Source organism: Carassius gibelio, chromosome A2, assembly GCF_023724105.1.
Source record: "Carassius gibelio isolate Cgi1373 ecotype wild population from Czech Republic chromosome A2, carGib1.2-hapl.c, whole genome shotgun sequence".
NCBI classification, from domain to species: Eukaryota; Metazoa; Chordata; class Actinopteri; order Cypriniformes; family Cyprinidae; genus Carassius; species Carassius gibelio.
Genome location: NC_068372.1, coordinates 14,433,915 through 14,451,967, shown reverse-complemented (window position 1 = coordinate 14,451,967; position 18,053 = coordinate 14,433,915). Strand labels below are relative to the sequence as shown.

Below are 18,053 nucleotides of genomic sequence, written 5' to 3'. Positions count from 1 at the left end.
TCTTTTGCAGGTGTTTAGAGTTAATTAGTTGATTCAGATGATTAGGTTGATAGCTCGTTTAGAGAACCTTTTCATGATATGCTAATTTTTTGAGATAGGAATTTTGGGTTTTCATGAGCTGTATGCCAAAATCATCAGTATTAAAACAATAAAAGACCTGAAATATTTCAGTTGGTGTGCAATGAATCTAAAATATATATAAGTTTAATTTTTATCATTACATTATGGAAAATAATGAACTTTTACACAATATGCATTTTTTTTGAGAAGGACCTGTATATCTTGCAATTATTTAACAGAATTGCAGGTAAAAAGTCTGAATAAATAAAATTGCACCACTGTCATGAAACTCTTGATGGCACAGGCTGATAGGTTCTAACTCAATCTGATATAATCACATCATTATTCATATGGCACAGCTGATTGGTTTCTATTGGCAGCAACAGAGCTTGCTGCTCAACATTCAAATACTTGGCTAGTGCTTTCTGTAGCAGTTGCAGCGTGCTTCAGAAACACCCCACCTTCCCTAGCTCCACCTGTATAGATCTGCTACAGGGTCATTTCGAGTAATTATTACTTCATTTTGTTACTTCATATATGTGCAGCAACAGTATTTCTTACATGCTCACAGCAGCACGTCTGTGAAAGTATTGGCAGTAGCAAGTCTTGCTACTTTCTTTGCTGCAGCAGCAGCATAGCAGATCTGTTCTGCTAAGACCAAACACATTAACATTGTCATGTATATTACCATGCTAAACTCTCAAGAGTTGTCATGACATAATTACACTGAGCTATAATATACCCAAAAAACAGACTAGCACAAATAAAATATTTTCAGGACTGACAAAAAATAACCTGTGTGCTTTATAGAAATTGAGAATATATCATATCTGAACAAGATTGAGAAAGTGCTTACCAGTTTTGTTTGCAATATGCATCAGATGGTTAGTGAACAGACTGTGGGTGGCCTGTGGGCATATGTATTCTCACGTATAGAAGGACTTTTCGCTATAAATAGGAAATAAGACAGAACACTTCACAACAAGCCATAAAAAACTGATTAAATACATTTTGATCTTTTATGACACCATACAGAAAGAGTGTGGAAATAATAATAAAAAAAATGCTTATTTTGGTTTTGATACCAAACATTTATTTCAATATATATTAAGACATATCATCCTCAGTCAAAATACACTGCTAAACAAAACCCCACAAGGTGAAATTTCCAAATATCTGTCAACAGGTTCAACCCAAAAGACATTTCTCTGATGTACCATATCTTGTTTAGAGAACTAATAAAGCAAGTGTCTCTATGATAACCCACTGAGCGCTTTCACATTTCAACAGTTTGCTGGCAAGGTTACAAATACCTATTTACAGGGGTAAAAAGACTGAATGATCATTCGGTTGATTCACTATTAAAGACATCATCTACAAAAGAAAAGCAAAGCAAAACAAATCCTTTAGTTACAGTACATACCGTTTTAAGTCACCATGCATATGTAAGGACAGATTAAAGCCATAATGTGAGGTACATTTATACTGTACAAGCATATATAAAACTTCAAAAAGTGTTGTTTCGGATTCATTCTTAACAGACACATCCAAATATGTATATATACATGTATCAATGAAGGCTTTAGTTCAATAAAAAAATAATAATAATAACCAACATCATATAAATGACACTGTACATGAATTGACTGCATGTTTCTGTCACCTTGCTCAACATACATTCCTATTTAGCAATATTTATGTATATATTACAATATGGTCCTATCAAGGATGTAAACAATGAGCTAGAAATAGAAATACACAGTTTAGAACTGTTTAGAAATATACACGCCACACAGGACGAATCCTAACATTGTCTATTATGTGCATTTTTATTTAAACTTAGTTTATGCAGCACTTGTCATCAATGCAGTTACTGTGCCCGTTTTTCAGTGCCATTTGATGGCACAGGCAGTGGTTATTTAAAGCAAAGTCAGTGAACATCTGTCAATTCTGCACCGAAATCATTACAGCAGCAACATTTTTGTCTAGTTACTGCAAGAAGGAGCTAAGTTATCACTAGCTAATAGGCATATAATACTTTTTGAGGCACTCTATGAATAATGATTATTAGTATTTTTTTTTAGATGTTTAAAAAAAAAAAGCAATGAATTCCCACTAGTACCTTGGGGGGCCTCATATTGCTCTCATATTGTGTATGCTTCTTTGCAATGTGCAGTGATGTATGAGTCATTTGTTTATGCCCACAATCTTAAAAATGAAGCGGACGATGCACCTCAGTAGCTATATAACCCCATTCTGCCAGGCAAAATGGGGGGACAACCAAGAAAATGATGCACGATACATCACCGTAAACATACAGCAATGGACCATAAAACACAATTATAAATCTGCTCAATGCACACTACAAAATATGGGGGCTTACAAATCAATATATGTTAGTGAAAAAGTACTCATTAGCCTATGAAACCAAATAAAAGTTCTATATTATACAAAGGCAATATGACATTAATGTCTGAAGAATGTATTGTTCTCAGCATTACAATGCCAAAGGCTGAGTCTCTATAAATTCATTGTCTCTATGCCAGCAAAGAGTGCTTTCAGCTGTTTGAATAAAAATAGCTCATTCGTGGTCACCAAAACATACAGTGTATATGGTTAAACAAGCCCCTTAAACAAAACCAAAATCCATTTGGTTAATACACTGTTGCTAAATCCCTCTGTAAACATCACAATAACATTCTCCTATTTGTCTAAAGAATCTGATTGAAAGCGTGGCTAAAATATTTCATAGCAACATAGTAAAAACAATTATTATCCTTAAGCATGAAAAATGTGCTCCGAATTGTCCAGAATACGTACAAATATTTATATTGAGAAAATATATATAAATGTACAAAAGCACTCACACTGAGAACAGACAGTTCTGATAAGACAATGGATTCAAAGCTAATCCAAATGAAATAGGCAAATCAAACAATCACCTTTACCAAACAGCCCCAAATTTCATATTTTGTGCTTATGTTATAGTATCGAGTCCTACAGAATGATTGACAATGTTGCCTTACATGTTCTGGAGAATGCAGTTGTGTCTAACGGTCAGGGAATGTACGGTAGATGTATCCAGAATGACCGGCTCTACTCTGTCCCCTAGCAAAGCATCCAATCTTCAGTTCAGAGAGCAAGGCATCTCTTAGGATTGGTATGGAAAGAGGTTTCTTTCACTCCTTGAAAGTCAAAATGGGTGGAGGTGTAGGAGAGGGTTTGAAAAAGTGAGGCAGGTTTCTGGCATTATCGGGACTAGGTCCTCTGTCCGGCAGCAGTATGATGTTGCCTTTCCTGCGTAGTGTGGAGTCTCTACTGGAGGTGGTGGAGAGAGTTTCCGAGGTGGCTTCACTGCTGGCTTCTACCGGTGTGACTCGGATGGTGGTGATACTCTGTTGGTGGTGGTGATGGTGGAAATGGGGATGATGGGGGTTGCTCATGTCAGGTAGGCTCCGGTTGCCATCTATGGAACCGTAGCCATCTTTCAATGACTCACAGCTTTCGGAGTCCCGGTTTAAGTCGTTGAGTTCGAGGGATTGCCGGATGCTGCCCCGCTCCTGCGGTTTCCACCTCCAGGACCCACTGCCATCTGTAGATGGTGGTCTAACCACAGGCTTGTTCTCAGGGTGGGCCTCCACTCGAACAATGTTGGGTTCCTGATCCATGAGGGCTTTGTAACGGATGGATCCTGTACAACTCACGTTGCTGCCTTCACTTTTAGGACTACCGTGCAACATGCCCTGCTGCTTGGACATTGCGATGACCTGCATGATACGTGGCTGGCTGTTAGTCCGACAGGCAGTACTCTTCTCGGCCACCTTCAGCCATTTTGACCGTGCAGTTTCGCCCCCTCCCCCATCCTCATTCACCTCCCCACAATCCTCCTGAGGTGAGGAGCTCACGTTCTCTTGGGTCTCCTCAGGGATGTGTACAAGTTGGGACGATCCTGGTCGTGACTGGATTGATACCCTAGCACCACCAGTTAGGCCACCAGAGCTATTATGATTGGCTAATGGCACAGCACTTGCAGCTAGCTTCATATACTGTCCAGGAGGTCCACCACGGAGCTCACCATCTAAGCCCATGGCTGAGGGTTCAGAGCTGCAGCGGAGCTCCATGTTTCGCTGGGGAGACAGTTGTCCAGCCTCAGCCTCCATCACCTGAAGAGACAGCTTGCGGTTCTCATTCTTGGTCTTCCATTGTGACAGCAGCTGCTTGGAACGTGTGGAGTCCATGGAGGCATGGATAGCAGCATGGCGACGAGGCACTGGTTCTTCAATTCCAGTTGAGTGCACCCGGGGCAAGGTGTTACTGAATGTCACAAAACTCTCCTTGCAGAGGGGACTGGGAGGCGTAATGTACTCTACCTCTGTGCTTGCCCTTTTCAAACTGGACATGTTCTCTCTGTGGGACGGGCCACGTAGGAGGATACTCTCAGAGCGAGCTGAGGTGGGACGCTCACGCATACTCAGGCTCTTAGGTGGAAGAAAGCGTGGTAGATCGGTGTTCAGGTTTGGTAAAGGTCTCAGAGGCTCCCGCATGGCAGGTGGAGGCACCACTGGCTGGGGCAGTGGTTGAGGTTGCGGTGGCTGTGGTTGTGGTTGTCGGAGAGGAGGATGTACATGTGTCTTCAGAGATGTGTCTTCACTAGGTTTAAAGTTTCCGACTGCATACAGACCCTAACGTGAAAAAATTAAGAATATATACACCAACATCAATCAATAGATGCCATATAGATCTCAGTCATGAAAGTGATAGAGATAGAAGAGAAACACTGCTGCCACCGCCATGCTTTACAGTAGATATGGTGTGTTTTGAAAGGTGTGTTGTGTTTGCTTTTCGTCAAACATAGCACTTGTCAATTTTGGTATCATCAGACCATGGCAACTTTTTCCTGATGGCATCAGAGTCTTCCAGGTGTGTTTTGGCTTAGTGCAAATGAGACTGTGTGTGACACTTTTTTAGGAAAGGCTTCTTTCTTTCAGCACATGTTTAGTGAAAAACAAACACATCACCCAAAACATACCATACCTACTGTGAAGCATGCTGGTGGCAGCATTATGTTGTGGGGGTGTTTCTCTTCAGCAGGGACTGGGCGATTGGTCAGTATTGGAATGGAAAATGGATACTGCCAAGTACATCCAAATTATTGAGGAAAACTTGCATCCTTCTGCTAGACAGCTGAAGATGAGCAGGTCAATCACCTTCCAACATGACAATAATCCTAATCCTAAAAGAACAACACAATGGCTTAAATATAGGAAGATGAATGTCTTTGAGTGGCTAAGTCAGAGCACTGATTTAAATCCTATTGAAAATTTGGGAATGCACTTGAAGAGAGCAGTCCATTGCCGCTCAACACGGAATTTCTGAACTTGAGCAATTGTGCAAAGAATGAAGGAGTGTCTCTATGAAGTATTAAATCAGGGAACTGATGACTTTTCCAAACATGTTATTCTAGTTTTTTAGTAAATAAAGCTGATATGTTTTTTTTTTTTTGGTTGGGGTTAGATTTCAGGCTGTATGACAAAAAAAGTATCTCTTTCAAAGGGGTTTGATGTTTTTTTATAGGCACTGCATGTAGTGGACCGACTCATTAGGTCATCAGGTTTGTGTGCTTCTTTCTGACTGTCAAAGACTAGAATCTTCTTCAGCTGATGGAAAGAGTTTTTATGTGTGTTGGGTCCTGTCTTATAATGTTTTAGCTAGTTGTTAACTGTGTCCCCAGCTTTAGCTAGCCAGCAAGTCTGTCAGTCTGACCATCTGTAAAGTACACAAACCCAACTAGAACCAGTAAACCGATCAGTCTGACCAGATTTTATTTTTTCAGCAATGTTGACTTAAGGTCCTATGTCATTTTTTCAAGTTATTTTGTCACCGTAAGTGCTTTGCCAAAATATATTTTCCACATTAACATTAGCTGAATGATCAGCAGCCTTGTTTTCATTCTCCAAAAATAATACACATGGTGCCTACATTGTCCATCATGAGTCTACATTAACTCATTTACATTTACATTAAGTTTTATTGTCTATGATCTATAGACCCGATGTGGGATTCCACAGCCAGAGTATCAAACAGCATTACATTGTAATTTGCTTGTCCTGATCAGCGTACACAACAAACATTACATTTGGGACTTGATTTACTGATTTACCTCATCTGCGTTAATTCCCCCTAAAGAATTTTTGGCATTGTTGCTGGTGTTAAAAATCACAGGGTGTACGTAGCCCTCAGAGCAGATTGAGCAGGGAAGAAGGAAAGTGAGTGAGAGGAATAGAAAGAAATGGTGGGAGGAATGTGGGGGGATGGAGAGCAGAAAAGAAGCCACAAGGGATTTGTGTGAGCTATGAGAGAGCTATTTTTATCTCCATTAAAACAGCATTGTCTTATAGCACCTCACTAATTCTCTGTGATTCTTTTCTTGGATTGGATTGGTCATAGTAATATGAAAAATTAATTATCATCCACACAGTGCCTTTGAAAGCTTCTGCCACAGCAGGACTCACCAGGTAGACGGCTATGCCCCCTCCAATGAGAAAGCCACTGTAGACATCCACGGCATGGTTCTTGAACTGAATGATGCGAGTCAGGCCACAGATAATGCCACATATGATAAAGGAAAACACCAGAAGTGGCTTCAGCAGCTTGGATGAGTCAGTCAGAGTGGCATTAAAGTACATCTGTGGAAGGAGACCAGCCTTTTGACTGAAGTTTAATGAAAATGCTTAAGAGTGGTAAGGACAGTTGGATTATTTGGCATGCAGTTACATATCGCTCGAGTCAACTGTGCCATGAGTCAAGTGGATTACTTACGGAGATGTACACAGCCGCAAAAGCTGCCAGAGTGGCGTGCTGAGATGGGAAGGACTTCCTGTGATGAGAGACGGACAGCCTGGTCAGATCATTAGATCTTTTTCACACTGAACACATTTGAAGTAGTGTATCATGCAAAAAGACAGATGGGAAGGGAAAGCCATAGATAATACTGTCCATAGTGCTCTAACTCATTTAGTGCACCAAACAGTATCAGAGCTTTTTATTTCCAAGAATGTTCTCATAAAACCAACAGATATGTCTGAATATGCTAGAGTGTGCTAGATATTTTAGAGACACATTTCAGTGTACGTAACAGAAGTGTAAGTCTTAGGTGACACACACACATCACATCGACCCTCTTTACGTTAGATTTTTACGTTATATGTCTGCACAACATATAATCACGGCTATTGGGAGTGCATGAAATGAGTGGAAGATTGAAAAGCAGAGCTGCGCAAATGGATGTGTGTGGGTGTGCTGGAATGGGCAGCCGGGTTGTGAGCAAAGCATCAAGACTGAATTCTGTGTGGGTTTTACACGAACGCCATGAGCCAGAGGATAGTGCCATATTCATTCTGCTGCCTTCAGATTTATCTACACTGTCTAAAGCAGAGATTAAATACAAATCTATTGATCCAACCAAGATTTTTACAGTAAGTAGAGTTGCTGTGCAACAGGTCCCTTTAAATTATGTCAGCCATTATATGTCAAATCATCTTTGTTTGGGTATATTATTAATCAACCATACTCCATCATCTGACTTTTGAGTTTCAGAGTGAGCTTTTAGTAAAGTCAGTCTGAATCATTGCATGTCATAGGTATTTTAATAATGAGAAATCTTAAAATGGCAAAAATCTTGCCAGTTCAAACTCAAGTGATAATGAAAGAAAATTAAAAAATGAAAATAAATGTCTTTTCAATCAGATTATCACAGATGGAGGCTGATCATAGTCCATTGAGAATTTTCTTTTTAAATTTTAAGACCAGGTTAAATCAAAACAGATTCAATTTACTTTTTTTAAAATACATGTTCGCTGTCTTATTGTAATTGACTTGTTGCATTTATAAAAAACAAAAAAAAAACAAAAAAACATTTTCATAATCTTTAATAAGAAAATATTTAGTAACAGTAACTTGCTCTGCCTCTAAAGAAGACTTTCCTTTTCTTCTGACATCACTGATCACACAGGCTATTTGACAATGTTAACCAATAGCCACACTGATATTTACACACTGTTTGGCAAACACGTATTCGATATGGCTCCATTCTGGTATAAAATGCCCATTCAAACAATTCCCAATGGATAAAATTATATATATATATATATTTTTTTTTTTTGCTGGTTTAATATCCTGTTTCACTTTAAAAATGCTTCACAATATGGAAGCAAAATGGGTTACAAACACCATTTCACGCTGAAAATAGTATGTCATACTTTGTCCAAATTTAGACCTTTTTTGGGCATGATTATGCAATGAGCTTTACGAATTACAGTATGACACAGATACTGCTCTCTGACCTGCCAGCATTGATTGCCGCTGGATCAGGCCCAGAGCAGATGTCATCCACAATGAAAGAGTTCTCATCACAGGAAGTGTTGAGGCTAGTGTAGTTGGGCTTGCACACAGTGAGGAAGTAGGGGGCATGGTTTCCCGTGGCCAGCTGGATAATATCTGTGATGAGCGCTGTGATACACAGGCCAAACACATGGACCCCTGAAAATGAGACAAAAGCACAAAAGAAAAAAAACACACACAAAACTTTTTCCTCAGTCAGCATCTACTACATTTCATAAGCAGCAAGAAGACTTCCTAAACTTGCAATACAATAGATGGAGCTTTCATTATTAATATCAAACTCATTATAGTACAAAAACTATAAAACATATATAATAAAAAAGTATTCCAATATTTATACAAGCTATATGGCTTTTAATAGAGAAATATATACACCCACCCACAAACCTCACAGCTCTTCGGATGTAAGAGTTGAAATTGCAGCCAGCAGCATTAATGTTAGCCTCTGTTTTGATGGCAATGTTTCTTCTGGCCAAGCAGCAGTACAGGATCCCTTCCCCAATCATAATCTGTGGGAAGATGGTCATCTGTGTTTACCCAAACATACAGCACCTCCCTTATACCGCCACCCATTTCCGTTTTAGAGGCTTCCAGGGGTTATTTCTAATACAATCACTGACACATAAACTCCATTACTGTAATTAAAGTAATCACTCCAATCCACCCATCCATTCATTCATAGCAAAATGAGAGGGATTTCATCCAAAACTAAAAAAATTACGAGGGATGTGTCTTGAAAGTCATTCAGGCCTCCACATTTGCAATGGCTAAACTGTTAATTCCATGTAAATGAAAAGCAGAAACCTTTCTGAAGGGGACATCTGCAGTGGAGGACGAGACAGAGAGTGAGAGAAATGAACAAGTGATCGAACCCCCCTGAGATCACACTTACCGCACACCTACAGTCAAGTGCAGCACTTGAGAGCAGCAGGCACTACCATAAAAGCTGGAGCTATCAGCAGGATACACATTCACACACCACCTGCTAGTGAAGGCTCAGCCATAATACCCATACAGTACTGAGGCCCAAAACTGATTTGGGTGATTTATCATAGAGATAGTTTTGCTGAGTGATAAAACATAGAGCAGAAGTCAAAATGATGACTCAAATGTTTTAGCTGAGGTGGCCATTTGTACCCATGCTTGAATGCAGACCAACTGCAGACTTTATTTACAGTGGTTGACAAATGCAAAATGCACAGGATAAGCAACAGTGATAGAATTCAAAAGAGCATAACCACCTTGCAAAATTAATTAGGGCAGAATGGTGGAGCACCTAATGTGATGAAAACACCCAAGCGACGTGCTGGGAAGATGATGAAACAAATATGTCATTAAACATTAAACGAATCTGCTCTCTGATGAATTTAGGTGGAGCGAGCTCGAGGCAATTGCAAGATGATGTTGATGAGACCAACTTTGGAATAACACATTTTAAACCATTGTGAATTTTATAAGCAACTTAGGCAAAGACAGGCAACCTTACCTCGAAAATGGATTAAAATATTTTCAAAAACATACAAAACAACATGAATACAAAGAGTATATTACTAAGAGCTGGACATTTTGACTAAAAATTTTCAGTTTCCTTTTTGGACATCCTAAATAGTCATTGACACAACTGTGACCCAGTGACCTATTTCTTCAAAAGCTTAATTTTTTTATATGTTTTTGAATAAAGTCTCTCTTGCTCACCAAGACTGCATTTATTTAACCGAAACTACAGTAAAAAAGTTATATTATTAAAATTATAATAATTGATTGCTATTTGAATACATTATAAAATATGATTTATTAATGTGATGGAAAAGCTGAATCTTCAGCAGTCATTTCTCCAGTTCTCAGTGTCACATGATCCTTTGAAAATCATTATAATATGCTTATTTGGTGCTCTAGAAACATTTCTTTGAAAACAGCTGTGCTGCTTAATATTTTTGTGGAAACCATTTCAAAATTCAAAAGAATGTCTGTATCTTACTGAGCCCAAACTTTTGAAGTATAGTTGAAATAGCTCTCAAAAGAACTTCCAACTTTTGAAACTCTGAAGAAACGGGACATTAGGTTTTGGAGATTTTCCACCGAGCTGCAATGACACCCTTGTAAATATCAACACTTATACAGACGGTGAAATGCGATTGTGGGAAATCTATTAGACTCATGAGTTCATCACCTAGGATCTTGATAATACATTCGCAACATGCCTGGAGAGGCTTAGAGCCTTGTCGCCCAGCTGATGTTCCAAATGCACGCTGGGTGGGCGGCAGTCAAAACTTCACTGACAGTTTGGGGAGAAGACAACATGCCAGGCAAGAGTAAAGAACAAGAAATGAAAATGAAGAAAGAGAACACAAATATAAATGCCAACAACAATTTAGATGAGGTGAAATCATCAGAAACCTATACTTGAATTATGTAGTTTTTAGTCTAGTTTGACAAATGGCTTATGTTCCATTTTATGTCACTCTAAATAAATTAATCTGCTAAATGCATAAATGTAAATATACTTCTGTTTTATTTATTACTTATAAATGTAGTTGCATATCTGTTTATTAGCTTTGAAGCCATCAAAAAAAAAAAAAAAAGAAAAAAAAAAGTGACACATCCTGCACTAAACAGATGCTTGTCCAATAAGATGCTCTCTAGAAGGAGAATGTCCCCCTAAACATGCTACTGCCAATTAGAATGCAGCAAATCATGGTTTGTGGCTCAGACAAAGCTAAAGCCATTAATTAATTTCATTGGGTCTTTAACATGAACTGTGTGCTGTCAAGGTGTGGTGCGGGATAGAAGCACGTAACGGGGAAGATGATGATACAAAGTCTTTAATTATCCACATGGGGTAATCCATAGGGAGAAGGCACAAACACACGTACACTTCGACGAGACTGGACAACCAAAAACTGAACTGTATGCAGCTTATAAGGCGAATGTTAATGACAAAAATGACAAGACACACCTGAACATTATGACACAATAAACATGATACATGGAACACATGGAGGGAAAACACAACATAATGAGTCCAGGGGCATGAAATGTGCAAAGCTACCAACTATTTACAATTTCAGGTGACTACAGAGAAACTGGAGACACACAATCAAAAGTAGATTAATTAATATTCACTTAAATATTCATTCATGAGTAAGAGTGCTCTCTATACTAAACAAAAGTGCAAGTGTCACTCTGGCATTTACCGTCACCGCGGGACCAGCGAAAGCCAAGCTGAAGAGTGTGAGGAAGGGGATGACCTCCTTTGTGGGCTCAATGTAAGGCATGCTGAGACTCCGGTCATTGCAACTATAGCCCGAACGCACTGGTTTAAAAATATCTGTCAACTCCAAGAAGTATAAGCTGACCACAGAGGACACCAGAATGGGGAGCTGTAGAGATAAAACAGAAGGAATATCATATATTAGATGGGTCTTGTTTAATAAATATGCAACATGAGTAGAGAACAGCAACAACAATTATGCAACATTTTTTACACAAATGGTGCACTGTCCCATAGTTTGCTAGTTTAATTAATCCTCACTAATTTGCAAACAGTTGCTAACATGATGGGAGGTAATTATTCCACTGACATGGTAATCAGACAATTATAGTGCAATGGAGGTACTGTATCTGATCATGTGATCTGTATTTTGTTCACATTAAGGATTGAACTCACCTGGGATTTATTTCCTGGACAACGATATAACTCACTGATTACAGTCCATCGTTGGAGAAGCAAACCAACTATTTATAACTGTTTCCCGAAACCATAGTAACATGATCACAACTCCATCTTTTGAACTCAATATAGGACTGTGGTTAATAATGTCACACACAGGTGGTGGAGTAATAAATTCCGCTAATTAATTGATTCGATATCTTCTGAGATGCTGCTGTAATGAACATAAAAATCCTTTTGCATATTTTTTTTTATTCATCGCAGGTTCTCTCTTATGTCATACTCTTTAAAAGTGGTGCTGATTGTTCACACACTAAAATATTTATATTATATAGACTCTTCAAAATGAAAGTTCCAGATGGAGGTTTTAACAGCAATGCCATGAAAGAACCATTATTTAGAGAAGTTCCTAAAGAACCATTTTTTTCATAAACATTTACAATTCCAGCCACTTTGTATGTCGCTAGTCTCTGTAATGTGAAGATGTTTGTGGGCTTTCCTATGCTAACACTCTAATGTTACTGGTAGACTGCATATCTGGCCATATGTTTATAAAATGCAATCACAAATGATATATTGCAGAAAAAAAAATAAGATATAATTCTAATCTAACTTAAAAACATTAACTTAATGATAATAATCTAATTTGATCAATATTCTAATTAGACTCGAGAGGATTAGCATTCTGCTATTGTATTAGCATTATGCTAAAGTAGCATTCAGAGTGGTATTATATAAACTACAGCTGTGCTCACAAATAACTATAACAACTTTAGAGTTTGACAAATAATAAAATGTATTGTCACTAATAATCAACATTATGCAGGGGAAACAGTAAATATGAACTGCAACAATAGCTACTAAACTGCTCACTGGATCAAATATTAACAACACAAACTATCGATGTATGAATCAAACTCCCTAAACTCCCTAAGACTGAAGACGCTTTTCCACACATTTTATTGAATCCATGTATGTGGTTACAGTGAAATCATAAAAAACAGGGAAAACTGAAATCGCTGAAATCTTTCCTGCACTACAGTACTCTACTGACAAAGTCAGGTTGTCGCTTGTGAAATTTGCAACTCATTTGCATCAAGTTTAACTTTTCTTAACATTGTGGTATGATTCATGTCATTTAACACCTACATTCTACAACGGTCATTGTCGCTCATGTCACCACAAGTCACCAGCTCTCTAGTAAAAATGCAGGGGCATGTTGCTTTGATGTTGTGTGTTGCTGGTGGTGTGAACTTTAGTGTGAAGAACATTTCAACAATCTGAAGAACTTTTTTACACCATAAAGAACATTACAGGTTCTTTATGGAACAACAGAAGCCAATTATTTTGCTTTAAGAGTGTATATATATATATATGAAGAGTTCAGATGCAAAAGCCTCTAAGTGCCATCTGAAATTTTCATCTAAAATTAGGATTTTTTTCAGGCTCCTATATTTATGTTCAGTTATTTAACTTTAATAGCCTGGAAAATGGACTGCACATTGCCATTAAAGTAAAATGACTCAAGGAGAAGGATAAAAATACTAATTTTAGATGAAAATTTCAGATGGCACTCTTCATATATATATATATATATATATATATATATATATATATATATATATATATTCAAATGGATTCAATAGTTAAGAATGTAGGCCTACTGCATTAGTTTGCTTGCTGTGCCCAAGAGAATTATCAATTTAAGTCCATATCCTACTAACAAGAAACAATGCTTCTAACCATAATTTGAGAGCTGTAGTTCCAACCTGGTAAGTTTGCGATGCTGTTTGCAAATTTTCATTTGAACTATGGTTTCAGGAACAAAAATAACCATTATATATGTTATTAATAGCAGAGCTAGTGGATATAGTTGGCTAACAATGCTTTTTCGGGAAATGTACCCACGGTCAGCTGTGATCCTTTTAGATCATACTGTATTTAAAAATACTTGTTTGTAATACCACATTTTGTCACCAAAAAAAGAAAAAACAGTTGGTCCTGAAGTGTAAAATGCATTGGGAGATGCTTGCTTCTAAAAACCTAAATGACAATGGCTGTGTATTGGTGCTTGTCAAGCTAACTGCTACGATCAGCGTTATGCTGGTAAATGAGTGAGTGCCGATACATATAATGAGAGTTTGGATGAAACTATGCTGGAGTTCCATGCCCTGAGGCTTTTCACACTCGTCAACGGTACTGGGTTCACGCTAAGGTTAGACAGAAGATATGTGATTACGGGAGAATGAAGGGTATTCTCAGGTGAATATGCAATGAACTTTTTTAGATATCCTAGAACTACTGTTTTCATTGACACATTTCACCCCATAGTATCTCAGTGACAGGAGGAAATATATTGCGCTGAACTATGCAAAGGAAATACGCCATCGTACTGAATAGTTACAAAACTTAAACGGACTGCATGAAGATTAATGGTAGGGGTAGGGGGTTAAATTACTGTAATCAAGCCCATTCTAAAAAGGGGTGGTAAAAAGTCTGTGTGCACATAGACGCGGGCGTCCTGAACCTCCTTGTTTGCACGTGTCAATGTTTACGAATAGATTAAATGAAACGGGACAAATTTAATCTTGACAAACTATATATCATTAGAAAGATCTAAGCCTCAGGGCATCGATGACAGATCGCTGTTTTTCAATGGAAAGCATATAAAGAATGTATTTGCTAGATTTGTGTAAGCAGTACACATAAAAACATGAAGAATGAAAACGCAGTACATACCAGATTCGTCGTAATAACGAGTCATAAACACATACACAGCTGTAAATCCCGGTTTAGTTAGGAAGGTAAGGGTCCAATGAACAAAATCTCATGGAGCATGTTTAGTCCAACTAAGCAATAATGTTGTAATATGGATGATAATTCCTTTGTTTACGTTTCAGTTCTTCAGTATTGTTTGTGTCCGTTATGGAATAACTCACGCTCAGAAACTGCATCTTGGTAGTAAAAAAACAGCATGGTTTTGTAGAAAGGTTTTAAATTCTGGTGCTCTTTCATGACGGCTCGTGACGCGCGATCTGACGCACCTGTCAGCTGCTGGAGGCAGAACTTAGCGATCACCTTTTTCTTTCTTTCTTTTTTTTCAACATACGTTATATATGTGTGAGTGCGTTTTATGTTGAATGTGCCTGTATTTGCATGATTAACATTTGTTTGAAAGCAAATTAGCTCGCTTTTACTGTGTAATCACAGCTATCAATGTGAACGCCATCTATATGAATAGAGTGTGATTTTTTATTTTATGGCGCATCTCTATAACTTGCCATCAGCACGTGATGATTGACTATATGACCAGAATTCATTGTAAATGCTGCATTTCTAGCAATCTCAGGATGTTCTGTAATTGGCATACAAAGTTAAATCTTTTTTATTTTTCTTATTTATTTTTCTTACTCAAATTATTCTTATTGTATTTTTCTAGTGCTCATATAAATCACTTATATGATGTCTAAGTTTATATCTATTGTTTTATAACTGAAAAACTATGCAGTGGTACTTTTATTGACTAAAATTGTTTGTAAAATCCTTCGACACAGTTGGTAAAAAAAAAATTATATTGGGGGGGGGGGGGACTAGACATAGTCTCAGAAAAAATGGTTGCATAACCTCATTTTTAATGGAATCTTCTTCAGATTTGAAATATAAACTCATGAGACATTTGACTTTCAACCCATTACTTTTCTAGATTGCTCCAGGACTGATTGCATGTATTTTATATATATATATATATATATATATATATATATATATATATATATATATATATATATATATATTTATATAAAAAAAAAATCAGTGTGGTAAAAAAAGTGTCTATAACTTTTAATATTTTTGAGCATTATCAAATTTGGTTGATAAAAAGTAAAGCCCAAAGGGTCTCCTTTCAAAAGACACCAAAATTATGTGTGTAACACACTGAAGTAAAAAACTGTTAAAATTTTACATTAGGTAGAAAACTTTCAGCTGTGAGTCCCATAATGGGGGGTCTGGTTAAAAGGTTAAACTTTTGGCCATCTTGTAGTTCATTTAGTCAACTAAAAAATATCAGCGAAACAGTGAAGTTAATTAGGCAAAATTAGTGAAGCGAAGCATTTTGAATTACTTATTTTTTTATTTGTTCTCAGTTTAGTACTGAAACAAGGTGTCTGCAGGAAGGCTACTCTATAGGAGGTAACCAGGGCACACCTGGGAACATGATATTCATTTCAGTGCAGCCAGTGAGCTTTGATTCTGTCTAATTTGACAAAACTGAGACTATTCCTGGCAAGATGTAGGATCTTACATTTGATGTCTGGAACATGTATGTATCATGAAATCTTTCTCGTTACCCATGACATAAAGATCACATATGAATCTTAATGAAAATAAAGCTATACCTTTATCAACAACACATGATTAAAGCCTTTTGTCATTCATTCCATTTTTACAATTAGGCACTCACAAATCTTATTGAAAGATTATTATTATTATTATTATTATTAATCATGTAGTAGTTCATCATAGTCATGATTCTCTAAAATGAACTGTTTAAACAGAATCGAAAAACAGTAGTCTATAGTTCATGACCATGATATTTAATACATACGACAGCATGTTTTAATACTCTTTAATATTTAAGAAACAGAAAATTCAGCACTGCAGGTTGACAAGTAATCAAGACAGATCAAAGACTAGTACCATTATCTCCATGACACCAGTGATCAGCACTCATTTGTTTGTGATATCTAGGTCATGCCAGAATGGCCTTCATTTAATAACAATATAATCCAACCCCACTATATTTAAGAGTGGCCTCTTAGTTCCGTGACAGAAAGCAATGTTTAAATCAAAGACATATTTTCAGGTTAACAGTCCTGTTAATAATGTGGATGATTTTCTTCATTTAGATTTTTAAGTATTACTCTGCTAGGGCCATGTTGTCATTGATAATCCATATTGCATTTTACAATCAGGAAAATATTGTTTTTGAATGACTGACATCAAGCAGCAAGCCAACAATGGATGCGCAAAAGACAGAACACAATTTGTATCACATATCACGCAATACTCCCTTAACATTTACATGAGATACAACAAGTGTTATGCATTTGCCCTTCTCACGACCAGAACTGCATACAGTATGTATGCAAAGTTAACGAGCAGTAATGCAGAATGAACACACTTTGGTTCCAATCCGCTTGAATGCTTTGATTTTGAACGTGACCATTTTGTAAACGAAGACCACCATCAACTCTCTTCTCTTAATTAAACTATACAAAAAGAACAGCTATCGCAGTGTGTGCTAGACTCACTTACCTCCACGAAATAAAAGCAGGGCAGCAAGGTAACGCTGTCTTTGGTCATCTTGTATTTGAGTCTTTCCTTCGCAGACATGATAAACGGTACGTCCCTTTAAAAACCCAGTGCGCGAAGAGAGGAACACTGAAGCCCAGCTGGTGTAATTTCTCCCTGTGTGCAGAAATTGCGCTCCTTCAGGCTGTAGCTTTCTCCATCCCCAAGTGCGCTTTTACTGCGGATGCAGACACACGGAAAGAAAGATGCTGTATCAAACCTGGCAACATCATGACTGAAACCATGACAACACGATCACCATCCCCTAAGGACGGGCCGATTGAGATGTTAACAATGTCCTACACCAATTAATGTTTCAAGCCAACCTTCAGCCTTCTGATTAGAGGCAATATGCTGACCAGATGACGTAAGATGAGTGCTACAGCCCCATTTTTACCAGAAGCTAGTGCGCGCACGTGCGTACGTGTTTGTGTCTGTGCGTGCGTGTCTGTATGAGAGAAGTGGGGGCTTTCACGCTTGTTCACTGTCGTGCTTGTCAAATTGCTCAAAATACGGCGCAGACAGCTTGTACATAAGGCGTTGTATTTACTGATATAGTGGATGCTGTAATGAC

General features: G+C 37.7%; 1 protein-coding gene across 2 annotated transcripts; it reads right to left on the bottom strand.

The window, feature by feature from the left end:
* Positions 1 to 1,127: 1,127 nt before the first annotated feature.
* Positions 1,128 to 17,910, bottom strand: LOC128027284 (phospholipid phosphatase-related protein type 4-like). Of its 2 annotated transcripts, none has more exons than XM_052614731.1 (7): positions 17,444 to 17,910; positions 11,655 to 11,840; positions 8,840 to 8,969; positions 8,403 to 8,598; positions 6,880 to 6,937; positions 6,573 to 6,746; positions 1,128 to 4,742 (listed from the first exon to the last, which is right to left on the bottom strand). In XM_052614731.1, the coding sequence occupies exons 1-7, from the start codon at positions 17,519 to 17,521 to the stop codon at positions 3,240 to 3,242; spliced, it is 2,325 nt and encodes a 774-aa protein (XP_052470691.1). In that variant the 5' UTR covers positions 17,522 to 17,910; the 3' UTR covers positions 1,128 to 3,239. The 2 variants fall into 2 exon arrangements, with proteins under 2 accessions (XP_052470691.1, XP_052470702.1); XM_052614742.1 differs by having other exon boundaries at positions 8,403 to 8,568.
* Positions 17,911 to 18,053: the final 143 nt, after the last annotated feature.

Excerpts from the sequence above, each read along its gene's own strand:
- LOC128027284 (XM_052614731.1), bottom strand. The coding sequence starts at position 17,521 with ATGTCTGCGAAGGAAAGACTCAAATACAAGATGACCAAAGACAGCGTT. Across the intron at positions 11,841-17,443 it reads CCTGCTTTTATTTCGTGGAG|CTCCCCATTCTGGTGTCCTC; the intron begins GTAAGTGAGTCT and ends TTATCTCTACAG. Across the intron at positions 8,970-11,654 it reads TCGCTGGTCCCGCGGTGACG|ATTATGATTGGGGAAGGGAT; the intron begins GTAAATGCCAGA and ends ATCTTCCCACAG.